At 39.6% G+C, this 16932-nt stretch overlaps 1 protein-coding gene across 34 annotated transcripts in view; it reads left to right on the forward strand.

Moving 5' to 3' along the window:
* The window catches only part of NRXN3 (neurexin 3), a 1092565-nt gene that overhangs the window by 1040244 nt on the left and 35389 nt on the right, over positions 1-16932 (forward strand). For 24 of the 34 annotated variants that reach the window (XM_064150720.1, XM_064150857.1, XM_064150882.1 and 21 more), the window contains one exon: positions 13628-13703. In XM_064150720.1, the coding sequence (XP_064006790.1) occupies positions 13628-13703 (76 nt within the window). Of the gene's footprint in view, positions 1-13627; positions 13713-15004; positions 16435-16932 lie in introns of those variants that run through there. The other 10 variants (XM_064150848.1, XM_064150839.1, XM_064150874.1 and 7 more) reach the window with 2 other exon arrangements.

Raw genomic sequence — 16932 nt, forward strand, 5'->3', positions numbered from 1 at the left:
GGGCCACCTGATCAGGAAGGGAAGTTGATAAGGCCTTATACAGAGAGCTGAAAGCAGTTTCACAGAACCTAGTTCTCACGGAGAACTTTAAGCACCCTTACACTTGGTGGAAAGGCTACACAAGGCACAAAGAGTACAAGAGGTTTCTGCAGAGCACTGATGGTTAACTTTTTTGACACAAGCCATGGAGAAGCCAACAAGGAGAAGTTTGCCAGTGGACTTATGCTAATCAACAAGGAGATCTGGTTAGGGATGTGAAGGTTGGGGGCAGCCTTGGCTGTGGTGACCGTGAGATGGTGGAGTTCAGAATCCCATGTGAAAGAAGCAGGGCAGTAAATAGGATTACAACCCTGTACATCAGAAGAGCTTAGACCTCTTCAGAGACCTACTTGGAGGAATCCCATGGGTTACGGCTTTAGGAGGTAGGGGCAAGGTCAAGATTGCTGGTTAATATTCAAGCAGCACTTCCTCTAAGCTCAAGATCAGGGCTTGCCTATAACTAAAATAGGAAGCAAAGGAGGCAGGAGATCTGCATGGATGAGCAAGGAGCTTCTGGAAAAACCTCAAATAAAAGAAAGAACTTTATGGAATGTGGGAAAAGGGACTGGGCACTTGAGAGGAATATAGGAACATTGCCAGAGTATGCAGCAATGCAATGATGGAGGCTAAGACATGCTTGGTATTAAATCTGACAAGACATGTCAAAGACCACAAGAAGGGCTTCTTCTTGTGCATCAGTAGCAAAAGGAGGCGTAGGGAACCATGAGCCAGCAATGTGCCCTTGTGGCCAAAAAGCCAATGGTATTTGAGGGTGTGTTAGGAAAAGCACTGCCAGCATGTCCAGGCAGGTATCCTACCCATCTTCTCTGTCTTAGTGAAGTCACATCTGGGGAGTGTCCAGTTCTGGGGAGACAAGGAAATACTGGAGAGAGTCCTGTAGAGGGCTGCAAATATGGTAGTGGGTTGGAGCACCTCTCTTTTGAGGAAAGGCTGTGAGACCTGGTGTTTTTTAGTTTGAAGAAGACCGAGAGACGATCGTATCAGTGCCTATAAATATCTAAAGGACAAGTGTCAGGAGGGTGGGGCCAGGCCCTTTTCAGTGGAGCCTGACAACAGGCAAAATTGGAACACAGAGAGTTACATAGGAACGTAAGGAAGATCATCTTTACTTGGAGGCTGACAGAGAACTAGACCAGGCTGCATAGAGAAGTTGTGGAGTCTGTCTTTGGAGACTTTCAAACCCATCTGGATGCATTCCTGAGCAACCTGCTTTAGCAGAGAGACTAGATGATCTCCAGCAGTCCCTTCCAACCTCTACCTTTCTGTGATTCTTTCAGTATTGTGTAGATCACTTTCCTTGTTCAAGTTAAGATTAGAGAAGAACGGACAAGCTTCTATCTCTAACTCTCCTTTGTGATACCCAGTGGTGGTGGAACTGATTTGGCTCCTTGTAACTTTTTTGTTAGCTGGTTTTTGCTAACATGTGGTGTGAAGTCAGTTCCCTATCCTCCCAGTAAAGTTGGTTGTCTGTTGACATTTCAAAATGCAATAAAACACTGTTAATAATTGAAACACATGTGTTTTAAGCATCGCATACCAGGCAGAGGAATTCCTGGATGGAATGGCAGGATTTGACCTTGATAATGTCAATGTTAGTATATTAAGAAGTTAATGATATTAAATGCCTTTTGTTGTGTGTACAGATGTTTCTGTACTAGCTGCTGACATTTATTTCTGCCCAATATTAAGAGAGGAAGGATGGACTTCTGGTTAAAAGGCTGTCACTTTTCTGGAAACTCTCTGTTCTACTACAGCTGCCTTTGTGACCACCTTTGTGTTTATGAACTTTCTTACAGTTTATAAACTAAAATTATTTATGGCCTTTTTTTAGCAGGTATGCCGTGTGTATGCTTATACATAGGCATGCAGCAGCTGCTTTCCTTTGTTAACTGTTCTGTCTATATAGTTATTCAGGGAGCAGTTCTCAGTGCTGATACATACCTAGTGGGCCAGGGTTTATTCTATATTTTATTTATGCTGCACCATGCTTTTTCTGCATTTAAATATGCGTGGCAACCATCTTTCCCTTGTGAGCTAACGTGTGAATCCTGTGAGAAACAGTATTTAAATGTGCCTTAATGTTTGGCGAGAAGAATATTTGTCTGAAAAAAGTAGTATAGTGCATTCATGTGAATATTCAAACATAGTTGTTTATCTCATTGGACTCAGAGGTACTTCCAGAAGCCTGAAGTACTTGCAGAAGTTTTTTTGAAGGCACAATTATTTGGAGTAATTATGTTTATTGTTAATTCATGAATAATATACACCAGCACATTAGACTTTAAGGTGCCACAGTCTGAACCATAGAACAGGGTATTTTCTCCTTAATAAATTTCACTGTTGAGTATGCCAACCGTTTGTGGCCTACATAATAATGAATAGCTAAAATGAAGAGAGAAGCAGAGGAGGTAAAGAACTCCCCAGCTGATATTATGGCAATTACTGTGCATTCCTGAGAGTTAGTTTATCCATTGCTTTCTATGGGATGCTGGGAATGGATACTGTGGGCTGGTGTGGAATTTTCGTGCAGCCAGGACACACAAATGGCCACTCCACTGTTTGCTGGGCTGGGCTTTTGCCTTATGTCTTCTCTTGTTAAGTCTTCATTAAACATTTTGTAAGAGATTGTGAGATTCCAGCATTAGGCACTACAACAGCAGCAATGCTGCTTTAAAAATAGAAACAAGGCTTGCATGGTTTTACTAATGAGCATATAAATAGGAATGCCAGTTAAGTTGTGTATGTGACTACCTCTTTGCTACACAGTAACCTGATTTTACAGCTTTGTTTCTTTTAAATCATGTGTTGGTGGGGAATGAAACATGGCATGCAGATTTTGAGGCTTAAGAGGTTGTTGTTAATGCTACTTTGCCGGTACTTGGTTATTTATTTTTTTACTCAGAATGATCAAATCAATAACAGGACAAAATAAAATACAGCTCTCTCCCCTCTGAGGAAGAAAAGACAAGCTAAATAAAGATGTCCAGGAGAAAATGCCAGCAAACGACATATTGATTTCCAGCACAGGAGCAAAGTGTAAATGAAAAATATTCTTCTGACACAGTTATTAAGTGCAAGCTAGCACGCAAAGAAAACTCATTTACTTTTACTAGAGGCTGAGTCTTCAAAGGGCAGCTGATTCATCTCAGATCATTTGAGTCTCTTAACTTTCTCAAACAGGCTTCCCTTTACTAAATGTAAAGGATTTGTCTGTAGTTAGGCTTTGCTTTGAGAATTCAAAATGTTTACTGAAATTCTCGTTGTATGCCAAGTAAGCAGAGAAGCTGTTTTTTTTCCCATTTTGTAGCAGTATAAACAGAAGCATGAGGGAAGGAGGCAATTTTCCTGACGTCAGACAGTGATTTATGACAATATTAGGAAAACAAAATCAAGTAACACTAGGCTCTGATTCAATGTCATTGGCAATTTGGTCTGGAGAATTTAAGTAGTTGCTTCTCCCCCGTGGTCTGGCCTGCCCTTCTCCTGGTGAAGCATGTAACATGTTGTTCTTTAGAAAGTGTAGTTCATAGCACATCATATTAATAGAAATATTTCTGTGGCAGTTTGAATTAATACATCAGACTGTGCATAAGGGACACAGTCTCAAGTTGTGCCAGGGAAAGTATAGGCTGGATATTAGGAGGAAGTTCTTCACAGAGAGAGTGATTGGCATTGGAATGGGCGGCCCAGGGAGGTGGTGGAGGCACCGTCCCTGGAGGTGTTCAAGAAAAGACTGGCTGAGGCACTTAGTTCCATGGTCTAGTTGACTGGCTAGGGCTGGGGGATAGGTTGGACTGGATGATCTTGGAGGTCTCTTCCAACCTGGTTGATTCTATGATTCTATACACACCAACAGAATGCTACATTCTGGCAACAAGCAGGCTTTTTCCTATATAGCTCAGAGAATCTTTATTCAGCTTTTGTTTCCTGCACCTTGCTTTAAGCAGATGCTGAAGGAAGAGGAGTAAATGGAAACCTGTACTGCCCAGTGCATTTGGCTGGTTGTCAGTTCTGAGGAAGACCATGCACAGGGCAGACCACTCTGAAACTGGTTTTCAGAACATTTCCTAGAAGAAATGTCTTTCATTTGAAGACTTTGGGGCAAGCATTGGGAAACAACACTGTGTAGATTAATGTGATTTTCAGAAAGTCATACTCCATTTCAATGGGTTTCTCCTTTCAGCAGCTCTCACTGATTTCAGGGTGGGAATTATAGGTTCAGCTGTAATGGTTGATTTTTAGGATTAAGCTTTTCAGTTAATTTAGTTCACAATGAGTACATCTAGTGTGCCTTTCTTACTGAGTTTTCATCTGCATTACCACCACCTGCATAACAACAGTTATGCTTGACACAGGGCTAGTGACTTCTGTTTCAAGTGACGTGTTTGTTTCAGTAAGAAATAAATACATAGTAGGGAAAGGAGAACAATCTGTATCAGATGATGAAAAGGGCACTCAGTATGAAAATTCTTCCTGTGATTATGCCAAGAGACACAATCCTCAAATAATTACTTCAATGTATAGATACAGAATTTCAATCTTTGGGGTACCTCTTTGTAAACAAGCAAATGCTTGTGGAAAGGAGCAATAGGTTGATAAGGAGTGGAATATGTCCTCTTATGCCAAAGCTGTAACTTTTGTGTTTAAGCCAATAAATGATATTTTACAGTCCAGCTTAAAACTCTTGCAAATCTTGAGGGTCACACTGAATAGTTGGGAAAAGATTTGCCAGCACATCTTCTACCAGATAGAGATGAAAGGAGCACTGTTCTATTGGGAAAGAAATGGAAAGACAAGTGATGCTGTGTGCCTATGTAATCAATAAACAACCAATCTACAATCCTGGAAAATGAAATTTATTTACTTAGTTCCTAAATAATATGTAATTTCTTCAGGCCAAGAAATAAATTGAAAGGATTTGGAAGGATTTGCTTATCAGCAGAACACCACATAGCATTACATTCCTTCTTCTTTTGGGAAGGTGCATTGAAGTTGGGTTAAGCTGCTGTAGTTCAGTACTCCTCTTTCCCCTGTCAGGGTGTCTTGAACAACAGATGGGTTAATCCTTCCTGCATCCCTTTCTCCCCTCTTCGCCTTTCCTTCGCTTTCTCTCTGCTCACAGTCCTTCAGAACATCGTTACCCTTCCCACTGCCAGCAGACAGAAACAAAAGGCAGAAACTTATTTTTTCTCAGCTATCTTTGCACAATTTAGGGGCAAAGTCCCTGAAATTTGGCATCAAATCTTGTCAAGAGGAGTCAGATTCTACAGTCTTAGTGAACTGTTGATTCTATTGAGACAGGCATTTAGTTTCCAAAGGATTAATTCAGGTTTCAAGGCTCTTTTTAAACATGACTACCCATGACTCTGGATTGACATACAACAGGGGACATATGGGTTTTTTCTTTTCTCTTACTTAGCTGGCTATTTACTTAATCTCTTGTCTGTGGTAGTAATGGGCAAATAGCTGATTTTATATGGAATTGCTCACTCATCAACCCTACTTTATGATAATTTGACAGCAAAACAACTTTTATGTTGCGCTGTCAGGCAGAGCACTTTTGCTGAGCTGCTGTTGAAGGGTACATGCCTGTGGATTATCTACCATCTCCTGGCCCACCACTGTCTTGGGAACATAGGATTTGTTCCCATGGTCTGAACAGGTCCACAGCAATATCTTGCTCCAAGTACAACTAGCTGAAAGGTTGTACTGGATAGCTTTACTGTCTGCTTTGGATTGACAGTGAGAAATGCATAATGATGTATTTCTGTAGTGGTGGAGAGGATACAAATACCACATTGATTTAGAATGAATTAGGCTGGACTGAAGACAGATGGGATGAGTTCTTCACTAGGGCTTATGCACTAATGACATTTGTAGCTGAATGGCTTGGACAACTGCTTAATCTCAGTACTGATGGTTTCTGTATTTCTGTGGGGACACTCCATAGTTACTAAAGATCACAGAAGTGATTGCTGAAAGTAATTTTAAAATCTTTTTGGCTTAATTTTATCCACTACTTTTTCAAAGCACCTTAAGTAGTTAATCTTCTTGATGTTTATTACACCCTTGCGACACCTGTAAACATTTATCATAGGTTTAGTCCTTGTTAAATCAAACCACAGTGTTTAGTTTTGATAAGTCTATCCCATTCATACATCTCTCTAGTTCTTTCATTCTTCTCTGAATTGCTTCCAATTACTCTAAATCCTTTGGCATTGAATTGTCTGAAACTAAATGTAGCTATGTTCTCTTGCTGTAAATTGTCGTGGCTTGGTTAAAATTAATGCCAATTTAAACCAACAGAGGATTTGATCTTCTTGGTTTTGTGTTCACCTCAAAAGAGCTACATGAAGAAAAATTGTTTGTTTCATGTTCTTTGACATATTGCCTCTGCAGAGGCAGATGCAATTTCAGCACCAGTGTGTGTGGTTGCAGAGGGCTTGCACATCTTTGTGGCTATCCAGTGCTAATGAGTTGGAGTTAATGGTATGGGCAGGATTTATTCCAGAATTAATATTGTTTATTAATTTTGATGTTCAGGAATCTCTCCACAGACCAGGATTTTTAATAATAGGTTCTTTGCACAGTCATGAAAAGTATTACACAGAGGGGAAAAACAGGGAATCTAGAACACTTAAGAAGTAACTAGCAATAATGTAACAAATATTAATTCAACTATTGGACATTGGAAGGAGAATCTTGCTGTTGGTATACTGCTTGTCCACTGAAGGGACTTGAGACTGGAATGGGCTGCCCAGGGAGGTGGTGGAGTCACCGTCCCTGGGGCTGTTCAAGGCAAGATTGGATGTGGCACTTGGTGTCATGGTCTAGCCTTGAGAATTGTGGTAAAGGGTTGGACTTGATGATCTGTCAGGTCTTTTCCAACCGTGTTGATACTGTGATACTGTGAGAAGCTCACAAAATATTATCTCTCGGCTCCCAGGGTTGACTTCTAGTTTCCAGATAGTACCCAAATGCTTGAAGGGTGTTCTGTTGGTGTCTTAATAGCTGTTGAGGCATTTCAATATTCCCAGGCTTTAACAGGGTGCTGGAAAAGTGGCAGATGATCTCTGACCTGATCCTGGTTCCTCTTGGACTCCAGACTTGGCACAGAGGTTTGCAGATGTGCAGAGATCCTGATGTCAGTGGCACTTCTCGCCACATTGTGAGGCAGAGCAGACTGCTTGCAACTTAGCGCCATTTATATTATTCACCCAAGTGCAGTGTCTCCTTTGGCCACAGAGATTTACCAAACAGAATGGCACTTTGCCAAAGCTGACCATGTTAGGTGAGACTAAGACTTGCTTACCCTTATTTGAGCAAGACACTAACAAGTGCATAAACAACTGTAGGTACTTCTTTATCACCTTGGGAGGGGACATAATGGCCCAAACCTTAGTTTTTCTGCCGCCCTTGCTTCCCCCATGAGCAGAAGGATGGGGCAAGCCAGGACATTTTTTAGGCTTATTGGCCTTCCACAACAGTTGGAGAGAATAAATACTCTTTAGCGATAGACTCTCCTTCAGATTTTACACACTCCCAAATTGCAGCCTGTTTTTATAATATCCAATTATGATTTTTGCAACATTTCTAATATTTCCCCATTTTTATAGAGGTTTATTCTGTCTGTACGTAATAGCTTGAGATTTTCCAGGCTGAGTCTCTCAGCCCTGATACACTGTAATGAACTCCACAAAATTTTACAAATATACATTAAATAGAAAGTGAGAAACAAATACAAGGTGCAGAAAGGACAAAGAATTCCCATTTAAGTGGAATAACGACAACAAAATGCAAGGTCCTTAAAAAATTCAATTATCAAAGGGCAAAAGACTGAAGTATTGAAACTACAAATCACACCTAATGAAACAGACAATTCCTCTACTATTTTTGGGAAGGCAGAAAATGCCCTAACAATATCACAAGCGTTTGGCAATTCACACTCTGTGCCATTTTGCAAAGAAGACCGCATACTGTCCATATTCCATACTAAATTTGAGATATTTAGACAAAACAGAAGTATGGGAGCAATGGAAGCCATCAAGTGTTTGGATTTAAGAAACGTTTGTTTAGTTTCAGCTCTGTATAGTTTAGGTGCAAAAAGGCAAAGACACTGCACATATTAATACAACTGTTTCTCCACTCTTAGGATGGTATTTGTATCTGGTGTGTTGAGGTGGTCTTATTTCATGAAGGACTGTAGACTGTCATTCCTTGGTGGCAAAGGGGTTTGCACTTAACCTCACAAGGAAGTGTTAAGTGTTTCTTTTTGAATAACGGTGCTGAATGGAAAGTACTGTGCACAGCATGCAGAAGGCTTTCAAGCAAAAGGCAGGTAGGAAAACCGAATCCTACTTCACCAAGTGAAACAACTACTGAGTGTGTGCTTCTGGAGGAATTTGTCTGGGGTCTAAATTTATGAGTCCTTGCTTTTCTCTACCTGTGGAAGTGAGAACTCCATCATTCTTGGGTGCATTATTTATAATTTCATAAAGCTGTTCTGCGACAGGACTTATTTTACCCAGCATGCTTAATCTTTCTCAAATAACAGTGCACCCAAAGAGCAAGGTGTCAAAAAAACTTTGCAGTTCAGAAAAGGAAGATTCAGCACCTGCCATTTTGTGCAGAACAGAGGAGCAAAGGTTGTGAAACTGACACATAAATTAGAGCTTTGGGCACTGGGAATATTGGACAGGAGTAGAATCATCTTGAGCAGATTTTGCCATGGCATCCCAACTTTCTTTGTGCTTTACATCCCCCGCCAGTACACAGAGTATAATGAACAAAGATGTAGAACCATCACCACGGTGAGATTGAAGAGGCCCTTAAAGTGAATAATTAGGAGGAGGTGATTACAGAACTAATAATTCATAGAAAGGAATGGGGAGCCAATTCAGTGAAACTGAAAGAATTTGAAGGTAAATATGCCCATAAATCCTCCAGGGTGGACTTTAGCACTTTCTCCTATCCTGCTTTTATTCCAAAGCAATTTCATTAAATGCTAGAGAGAGGGAGAGAAAAAAAAATAATATAAATGCCATAAAAAATCTTTGAGAGGAAGGAATAAAAAGGGTTCCTGCCAGAGAGAGATTTTATTGAAAGTTATTATAATACCTATCTTTAGTTTTATGGCCTTTAATACAGGGCCAAGTAATTTCAAAGCTGGGATTCTTTAAAAATGAAATACATATTTTAAAACAGTATAGTATGAATTATTATTTTTAATATAGAATTTAGCTAATGTATAGGGTAGAATATTTTCTCTCTTGTGTTCTTTCCAAAGAAAACACAAGCATTGTTTCCATCATAGCATGCGGAGAAGCCTTATTGCTATCATGTTGCCTGTACATAGAGATGTTTAGCATTTACCATCTCTATATCACTGGGCAGACACTGAAGAATTACTCTGTTTACGTCTCCTGGGGCAGATGGGAGTGAGTATATTCAGCACCATTTCAAAAATAGGGAAAAGGAGCCAGAAATGGAATAGCTGGTTTTGCTTACTGCCTAAGAGTGAGCTGTTTCTGATGAGGACTAATACTAATGTTGGTGGAGATATTTCTGGGGACACTGCTCACTAACATCTAGTGGAAGTAGTAAGTTTAGTAATTAATCTAGTGAAAATTCTTGGCTCCAGGAGGGTTTTGAAAGGTAGGAATTCCAGTTACAAGAAACTATGGTTTTCTGGAGGATTCCTCAAGTCTGTTTCTGGGGTCAGGAATTAGTTGCTATTTCTTACTGAAATAGGTTTATTTCTCTGGGATGATTCAGATGTTGGTATCTGAGTGGAAGGTGCATGGAAAACCAATATGTGAAGGGACTAGAAAATCATTTAGTGGTGAATTGTGATAGAAAGTACTGAGATTAAAAATACAAGATAGGAAATGGCAAGACAGATTAGTGTACTTATCTTTACTGTGGTTTATAGACATCTCCTTAATAACCTTGACTTAAGTCTTACACCACTTCTGGAGGGTTTCCTCTTTTTCTAACCTTCATTTTTATACATAAAAATCAGCAGTGTGACATAAAGAGCAATCACAGGAGAAAGAAAAAAAATAATATCAGGGGAAATAGCAGACAGTGCAGATGGGTAGAAAAGGGCAGAGATTAGCTGATAGAACCACATGTGCAACCAGTCATGAAAAAGAGCAGATACAGGTTGAAGTTGGCAGATTTGATGAGTATTGCACATCACATTGCGTCTGAGTCCGGCTGACTGCGCCCTTTTCTGTTCAGAACCATGGCTAGCTGCGTGAGGATTTCATAGAGGAAATCCAGAAGACATATCTAAGACTACATATGTTTCATGTGAAAAATAGGTGCTTATTGTTCAAGAGGATAAATAAGGGCTAGAATTCATGAATTTTAAGTTTCTGCTCAAAACTTGTTTTCATTTCAAGTTTTCCTTCATCAGTGTTCAAGATCTGTCACACACAAGAGTGTCTGGGCAGCTCAGAGGCTCACCTCATAGAGTACTCACCTCATAGAGTATCCTGGTGCTGGGCCTGGCAATGGTTTGGGCCTTGAGGAGAGAGTCCCAGAGAAGAGTGCAAATAGTGATACTTATTTGGTTTTCAGTGCCTATGGCACCTGGACTTCCCAAGCTAGATACAGGATACTTCCTAGCTCAGGATAGATGATTTTACCTTTAATTTGACTGATCAGTTCCAAAAGACATCCTTTATTACCTGCCAGAATTTGTCAGTTTAAAACATAGCAAAAACAAACAAACAAAACCCAATAACCATATTGTGTGAAATAATGTCACCTGTTTTTCCTCTGTGCATACTACTTTTCTGGTGTCATATGATGCCCTTAAGAAGGAAGAGGAGGAGAAAAAAAAAGAAGGAAAAAAAGTGGTAAAGGAGCAGCTTCTTATTCTTCACAAATAATGAATCATATTGTCATTTCAGTTGGATCTGATTCCAAGTTAATGCTGCCTGAAGCCCTTAGATATGAGAAAGTAAGTGGGTAAATGGATAAGTATAGCAGTTGATGTGACAACCACACATTGTTATTTTTTTTTGTATTTATCTCATACTCAAGGCAAATCATCACTATTCTTCTTATAAGACCTTACATCTGAGTTGTCAGATCTTCAATTAAGAGCAAAATCCATGTGTTCTAAATTCAATCTGAGAATTAAAACCAGTTGCCAGGGTCTTAGCACTGTCTGTGCAAGGTCTTTTGGTAGTAATGGATAATTCATTCTTTATTAACAGTGCTGTCCTTAACACTCTTTTACAAGTGCTTTAGACAACTGTAATATAAATCTCTGGTTTCAGTAGCTCCATTTCAACTGCTTAAAAATGTTCTTGCAGTATAGTTTTGTTGACTTATTGTACAAAATTACAGTATAAAGAAACTGTCTACTCAGGGACAATTATGTTTCACTGTTGAAGGATGTGATCACAAAGCAATTTGATATCATTCAGGATTAATAATGCTTAAAAGATATGTGAGGGCATCAAAAGAATGTAGATTTATATTTTGCCCATTCCTCTTTAGTTGGCCTCCCACTGAATGGGCAAACTTTTAACACTAAGTTGTTTTAAGACAGAAGTTACCAGGATTTCAATGGGTCTTTTGCATTTTATATTGCATGTTCTTTCAGAAGATGCAAAAAAAAATTACCTTAGCATGTAAGCAGGAAATTCCTTTGTACACATCACCTCCAATTTCTTTTAATATTCATTCTTCCTTGAGGCAAGATTATGAAAGTATTTAAGCATGAGGCTGCTGGAAGATTACAACCTACAGAACACTGCCAAATGGCACTACTGGGCAAGACTGGATAGCAGATAGGACAGAGATTCCCTTATTTTGTGGCTGGTGTTTCACAGATACTCTTTTTTTTTATAACTATCCTATCCTATTTTTCTTCTTTGGCTCACTCTAAGCCACTGAAATCAAGAGTGAAAGAACATTAGGTTCAGTCTGATCTTTCTGGATGACGGCTAGGTTTTGCTTTTTCCTTTGCACAAATACAGAGAGGGGGAAAGCAAGGTGACTTGATGGTGCTAGAACCATAGAAAGTTAAAGAAATGGCTGAGACCTCAGAACACCTATTCAAAGAGGGAGGATGTTGGAGATAACAGTAGGGAACACAAGAATGTAAAGGTGACTTTATTTAAAACTGAAGAGTCTTTTTCAGAAATAAAGATTTGGAAGGCTTTGGAAGGCTTGATGTGAAACTCCTGGGAATATCCATCCACCTGGAGTACTAAAGTACAGTGTACTGAAGTACATCTGCTTTGCTCCTGAGGAGCTGAGATTCCAGCATTGCTTCCTGGCTGATGAGCAACGTTTTAGCTGTTTTGTTTGAGTCGTCGTCCCACCCCACTGATCCTACTGCTCAGCAGAACAGGCAGCTCTGAAAGGAAAAGCTACTAAGGGAGGCAATTTGAGTAGAAGCCATAGTCTGAGCTGCTGCTGAGCTGGGGTAATTTTGTACTGTGTGTAGGAGCATTATAACCTGTGTCCAGAGGCTGCCACAGACTCTCCCTAATGGTCTGCATTACTAATTCAACTAATTGCAGCAATTACAGGCAGGAGATGCTGCTAGGAAGAGATGCCAGTACACTTCTCTGTAACATGCTGCATCACATACTGCTCATTACTTAGACCAGCAGCACACAAAAGAATACAAAATAAAAGAAAATTAAATTTAAAAAAAAAAGAAAAAAGAAAGAAAGAACTTGAATGTTCCAGTGAATATTACCAGCTCAAAATGCAGAGGACTGTGCTGAAACCTTCGGGAGGCACAGCCATAGTTTGGTTTAAACCTCTCAGAATCAAACCTTCCAACCTGTCATCCCAGTGACAGCCACATCCCTGTTCACTCGGAAAGAAGGCAGGTGAGGTTGCACCTTGGACATACCTGACACATGCAGCAGTTCTTCACCATGCAACTAATGTTTTGCACGGATATTTAGATTTACTGTCCAATTAGTTACAAAGGATTCCTAGCCCAAGAGAGCAGAAGTTGATGAGAGTGACTCATCTAGCAATGAAACAAAGAGTACTGTTAGTGCCTGGGTGATACATGTTAGGTATCTTGTGTGCTCTCTACAGAAATTATGCTCAGCCTGAATATACCTCATATGGTAAGTATCTCTGTTAAGTGCCTTCTGGATAGCCCTGTGTGGTGTTGGTATTTATCAAGGAGCCCAGCATGTTCCAATGGGACACATCTGCTTTGGCTGCGAGAAGATGGTTTGCCAGCCAAGGGGGTGTTGAAGCCTGCTGTATTAACAGTGCAATCTGCCTGCTAACCTCGCCAGCCCAGCAGGCACGCTCCACCTGTGCACACCTGCAACATTGAACAGCACAGGATAAGCACTATTCCTCTGGCAGGAGACTCCAGCTACACGGAGGGCACATTTACACAGGCATAGAGTGCTTGATATTGGTTAAATATTTTACAAGTTACAATTCTGCAACATACCTTTTTTTCCTACGATTCTTAGCTGCCTCTGTAGCAGCCTCTTGATTTGCAAGTATCTTAAGTCTTTTTTTTTAATCTACTCTTTTTCCTTCTTTCCTTTCCTCCACCTGCCAGACAACAGATGACATCGTTTCATCAGCTGAATGTTCCAGTGATGATGAAGATTTCATAGACTGTGAGCCCAGTACAGGTAAGTCAGGTCAGTCTTATTTTGCTTGCTTTTTGATTTCATTTGCAAAAAACAATGCATACATATATTTATATGTGTGAATGTATACATACACAATTATATATGTATATATATGTGTGTGTATATGTGTATATATATACACTTATGTATATAGTGTATATACATAAAATAAAAAATATATATATGAAATAAAAAATACACAGCCAAGCATCAGATCCCATGGACTTGGCAACAGCAAAACACAATTAAAGTTGTTTGCATGGAAAGCCAGATTCCCTGAGAGTGATCCTAGGTAATTGACAGTTCACATCTTGGTGGCACTTCCTTCTGACACAGTGGAAAAGCAAAAATACTAAAATTTATGGAGTGGTGAGGATGAATTTTTGAAAAACAGAAAGGAGAAAGGGGGGGGAAAAAAAGAAGCAATAATGGGTTGTATGGCATTGTTTAATCTTGGTTAAGACTGTCACAGAATACCTTTGTCCATGGGATTTTGAATACAGTTAACACGGTAATGTGTTCATACTAATTTTGTTTCCTGTGAGCCCAAAGAAATTGGGGAGCACCAAAACAGAGTTTTAACGTAACAAAATTAGTAGTAATTCTTGCCTTGTTATCTGTAGTGATGCTTCAAAATGTATCCATCAAAGAGTCAGAAGGACTGGCCATGTGGAACTGACTCAGGTTCTTCCTTTCAGATACATTTTGATAAATTGATGGCTTTTCTTTATGGTGAGATATATGATGTGATATCCAGCAGGCAACTGCAGTCTATTTAAGTTTTTTACAGGCTTTTTCAAGTCTTCTTTTTTGAGACTTGCCATGAGTTAAGCATTTCTATAATAGAGAACAGACATCATCGAATTTCTGTGTACATTTAAAAGAAAAAGAGGCAGTTTTCTTTAATTTTTTTTGTCCTTATAAGTGAAACATATAAATAGTTCAGAGAAATTTTGTTTTGTTTTGTTTGGTTTTTCCTTCTTTTTTTTTGGGGGGGGGGGAGGGGATGTTTTTTCTTTTTTCTTTTAAAAAAAAGTCCCAAGAAAGCATTATAAATGCCCTGTTTCTGGTTTTCTGGAGCCATTGATTAATGCAACAACAGCATTACAAGACTAGTACTCCCATCTTTCTTTTCAATTTGTCGTGTTCAGTAGAACTTGGTCCTGCAGTAACCTCAGATGGGTGCTGCCTTGTAGCTGGGAACTTCCACCTCTTGACTTCCCTGTGATGGCAGGGAAGGCAGTGACACAACAACTGATGCTTACAAATAGCTCAGCCTACTCTCATCTTTTTTTTCACAGATGTCCCTAAGTTTTTCAGCTTCCCACCTGGCAGAAAAGCAGTCTAAGTAATACTAGGTTTTGAAGCATAAATAAGATGAGTGCTAGGATTTAAATTAAAGGCAATACTAAATTACCAGCATGGTGATTTTCACAAAAGTGAGGTATGAGATTAATAGGACCATGCTAAAAGGACTGATGTACCACAACTGATATACAAGTGAATAGATAGGAATCATTTCATTAAAGTTTCACTAACATTTCAAAATTTTACTTTTTTATTCTAATTGCCAAGTATTTTAATTAAAGGAAGAAAAATCTCCATCAGTCTCCTCCTCTTGTGTAGTATTGTCTCTTATGTTTCAATGCAGAAGTCACCATTATTTCAGTAGCTAGGAATTGTAATACTCAGCTTGCACTGCCAGTGGAAAAGCCAGTTTCTGGAAAAAATTAGGTAAAATGAGATGTTTAGCATGAAATTTCAGACTGCTTCAGAGCAGCATTTCCAGGCTAAAAATACCACTGTCTTGACACAGTTAGAAATCTATTGCTACAAACAGATACCAACTGGATTTGTAGAAATGACCTGCCTTTGAAAATCCTGCTAGTTGGTGCCTACAGACATCTGAAGATCTCCTGTGTAAAATGGTATGATTCACTGGAAACCTGCTGAAGGTGTTCTCCTGAACTACTAGACATTCTGGAAAACTTCCCCCAGTATTTTCATCACACTCTGCTCTTCCTCCATAGAACAGTGGTCTACCTGAGCCAAATTCAGACAGTCTGAATCTTTGGGGAGAATTAATGTGGCATTGAGAATAAAAGTTAGCCTGATTATATGTAACAACAACAACAGTCTTCCATATGATCCTTGCTGGTGAAATTTGCACTTCCAGATTTTGCTGTTTCCTGCTTTCAGAGGCACTGATGTACAAAGTCACCATGAGGAGAAGCATTCAGGTCATTTTTGTCTTCTAAAGTGTAAACTTAGCTTGTTCCATAGGAAGTAAGAGTAACAGACTGATTGTGTTCATTTAAGTTTCTTTGTCAGTCTTACTGTCTCCATTCCCACTACTTCCAGGGAAGGTAGAGGAGTGTCTGCAATACAACTCATGTCAAAGCACTCAGCCCATTCTGCTCTGGAGCACTAAAGCAGTCTGAGACAGTGGTGCTGGCTTGGCTGAGCAGATATGTTTTCCCTTACACTTCACCAGCCAAGTCAGGATTCTGGCCATATGACAAGATCTAGCATTTAAATATATTCAGCATGGAAAGAAAAGAGCCAGGTTTTCTAGTGTGTAGGTTCGGAGGGATGTTTAATTCTTTTTTTTCACTTTGGTTCATTTGAACTGACTTCATCCTATTCTATTGACAAGTCAGAGTATTTATGCTGCCTTCTGACTTGCCTGATCCTTTTTGCAGCAAACTGAAAATTAAATAGCCTAACCTCACGCAGACTTCTTTTTGTTGTTCTGATAATGTGTAGCTTTTATAGCTCTTGAGTTTCTGCCAAACACCAGGACTTGGCCTTCCATCACCCTCAGCACCATGGTCCAGTAATACAAAGGTTGCTGAACTCACTGCTGCAGCTGTAAGATATGATATATATGACTATGAACCTGCTGTGCAGTGACCAAGACAAGGGCAGCAAAATATGTTGCCTAACAAATCAAAAGCTTTCAGATTTCATATGGGTCAGAACCAAATTCCAAGATCTAAATTTATTGCTTTGGTCTTGGTCCCAGATCAGAGGCAGTAGTACCCTATACAGTTCTTTTGAAGATTTTGGTTTTGTGGTGTACTCAAAGATAATTCAAAAGATAGAAAATCATGTCCTCTTTGTGGCTGAATAACATAGGAGAACCCTTTGCAAGGTCTTACTGTCACTTAACTCTGATTGTCTGTTGCATCCAACACCTGAACAACAGAGCAATGATCTCCATCTGGAC

This window comes from Pogoniulus pusillus, chromosome 1 (genome assembly GCF_015220805.1).
Source record: "Pogoniulus pusillus isolate bPogPus1 chromosome 1, bPogPus1.pri, whole genome shotgun sequence".
NCBI lineage: Eukaryota > Metazoa > Chordata > Aves > Piciformes > Lybiidae > Pogoniulus > Pogoniulus pusillus.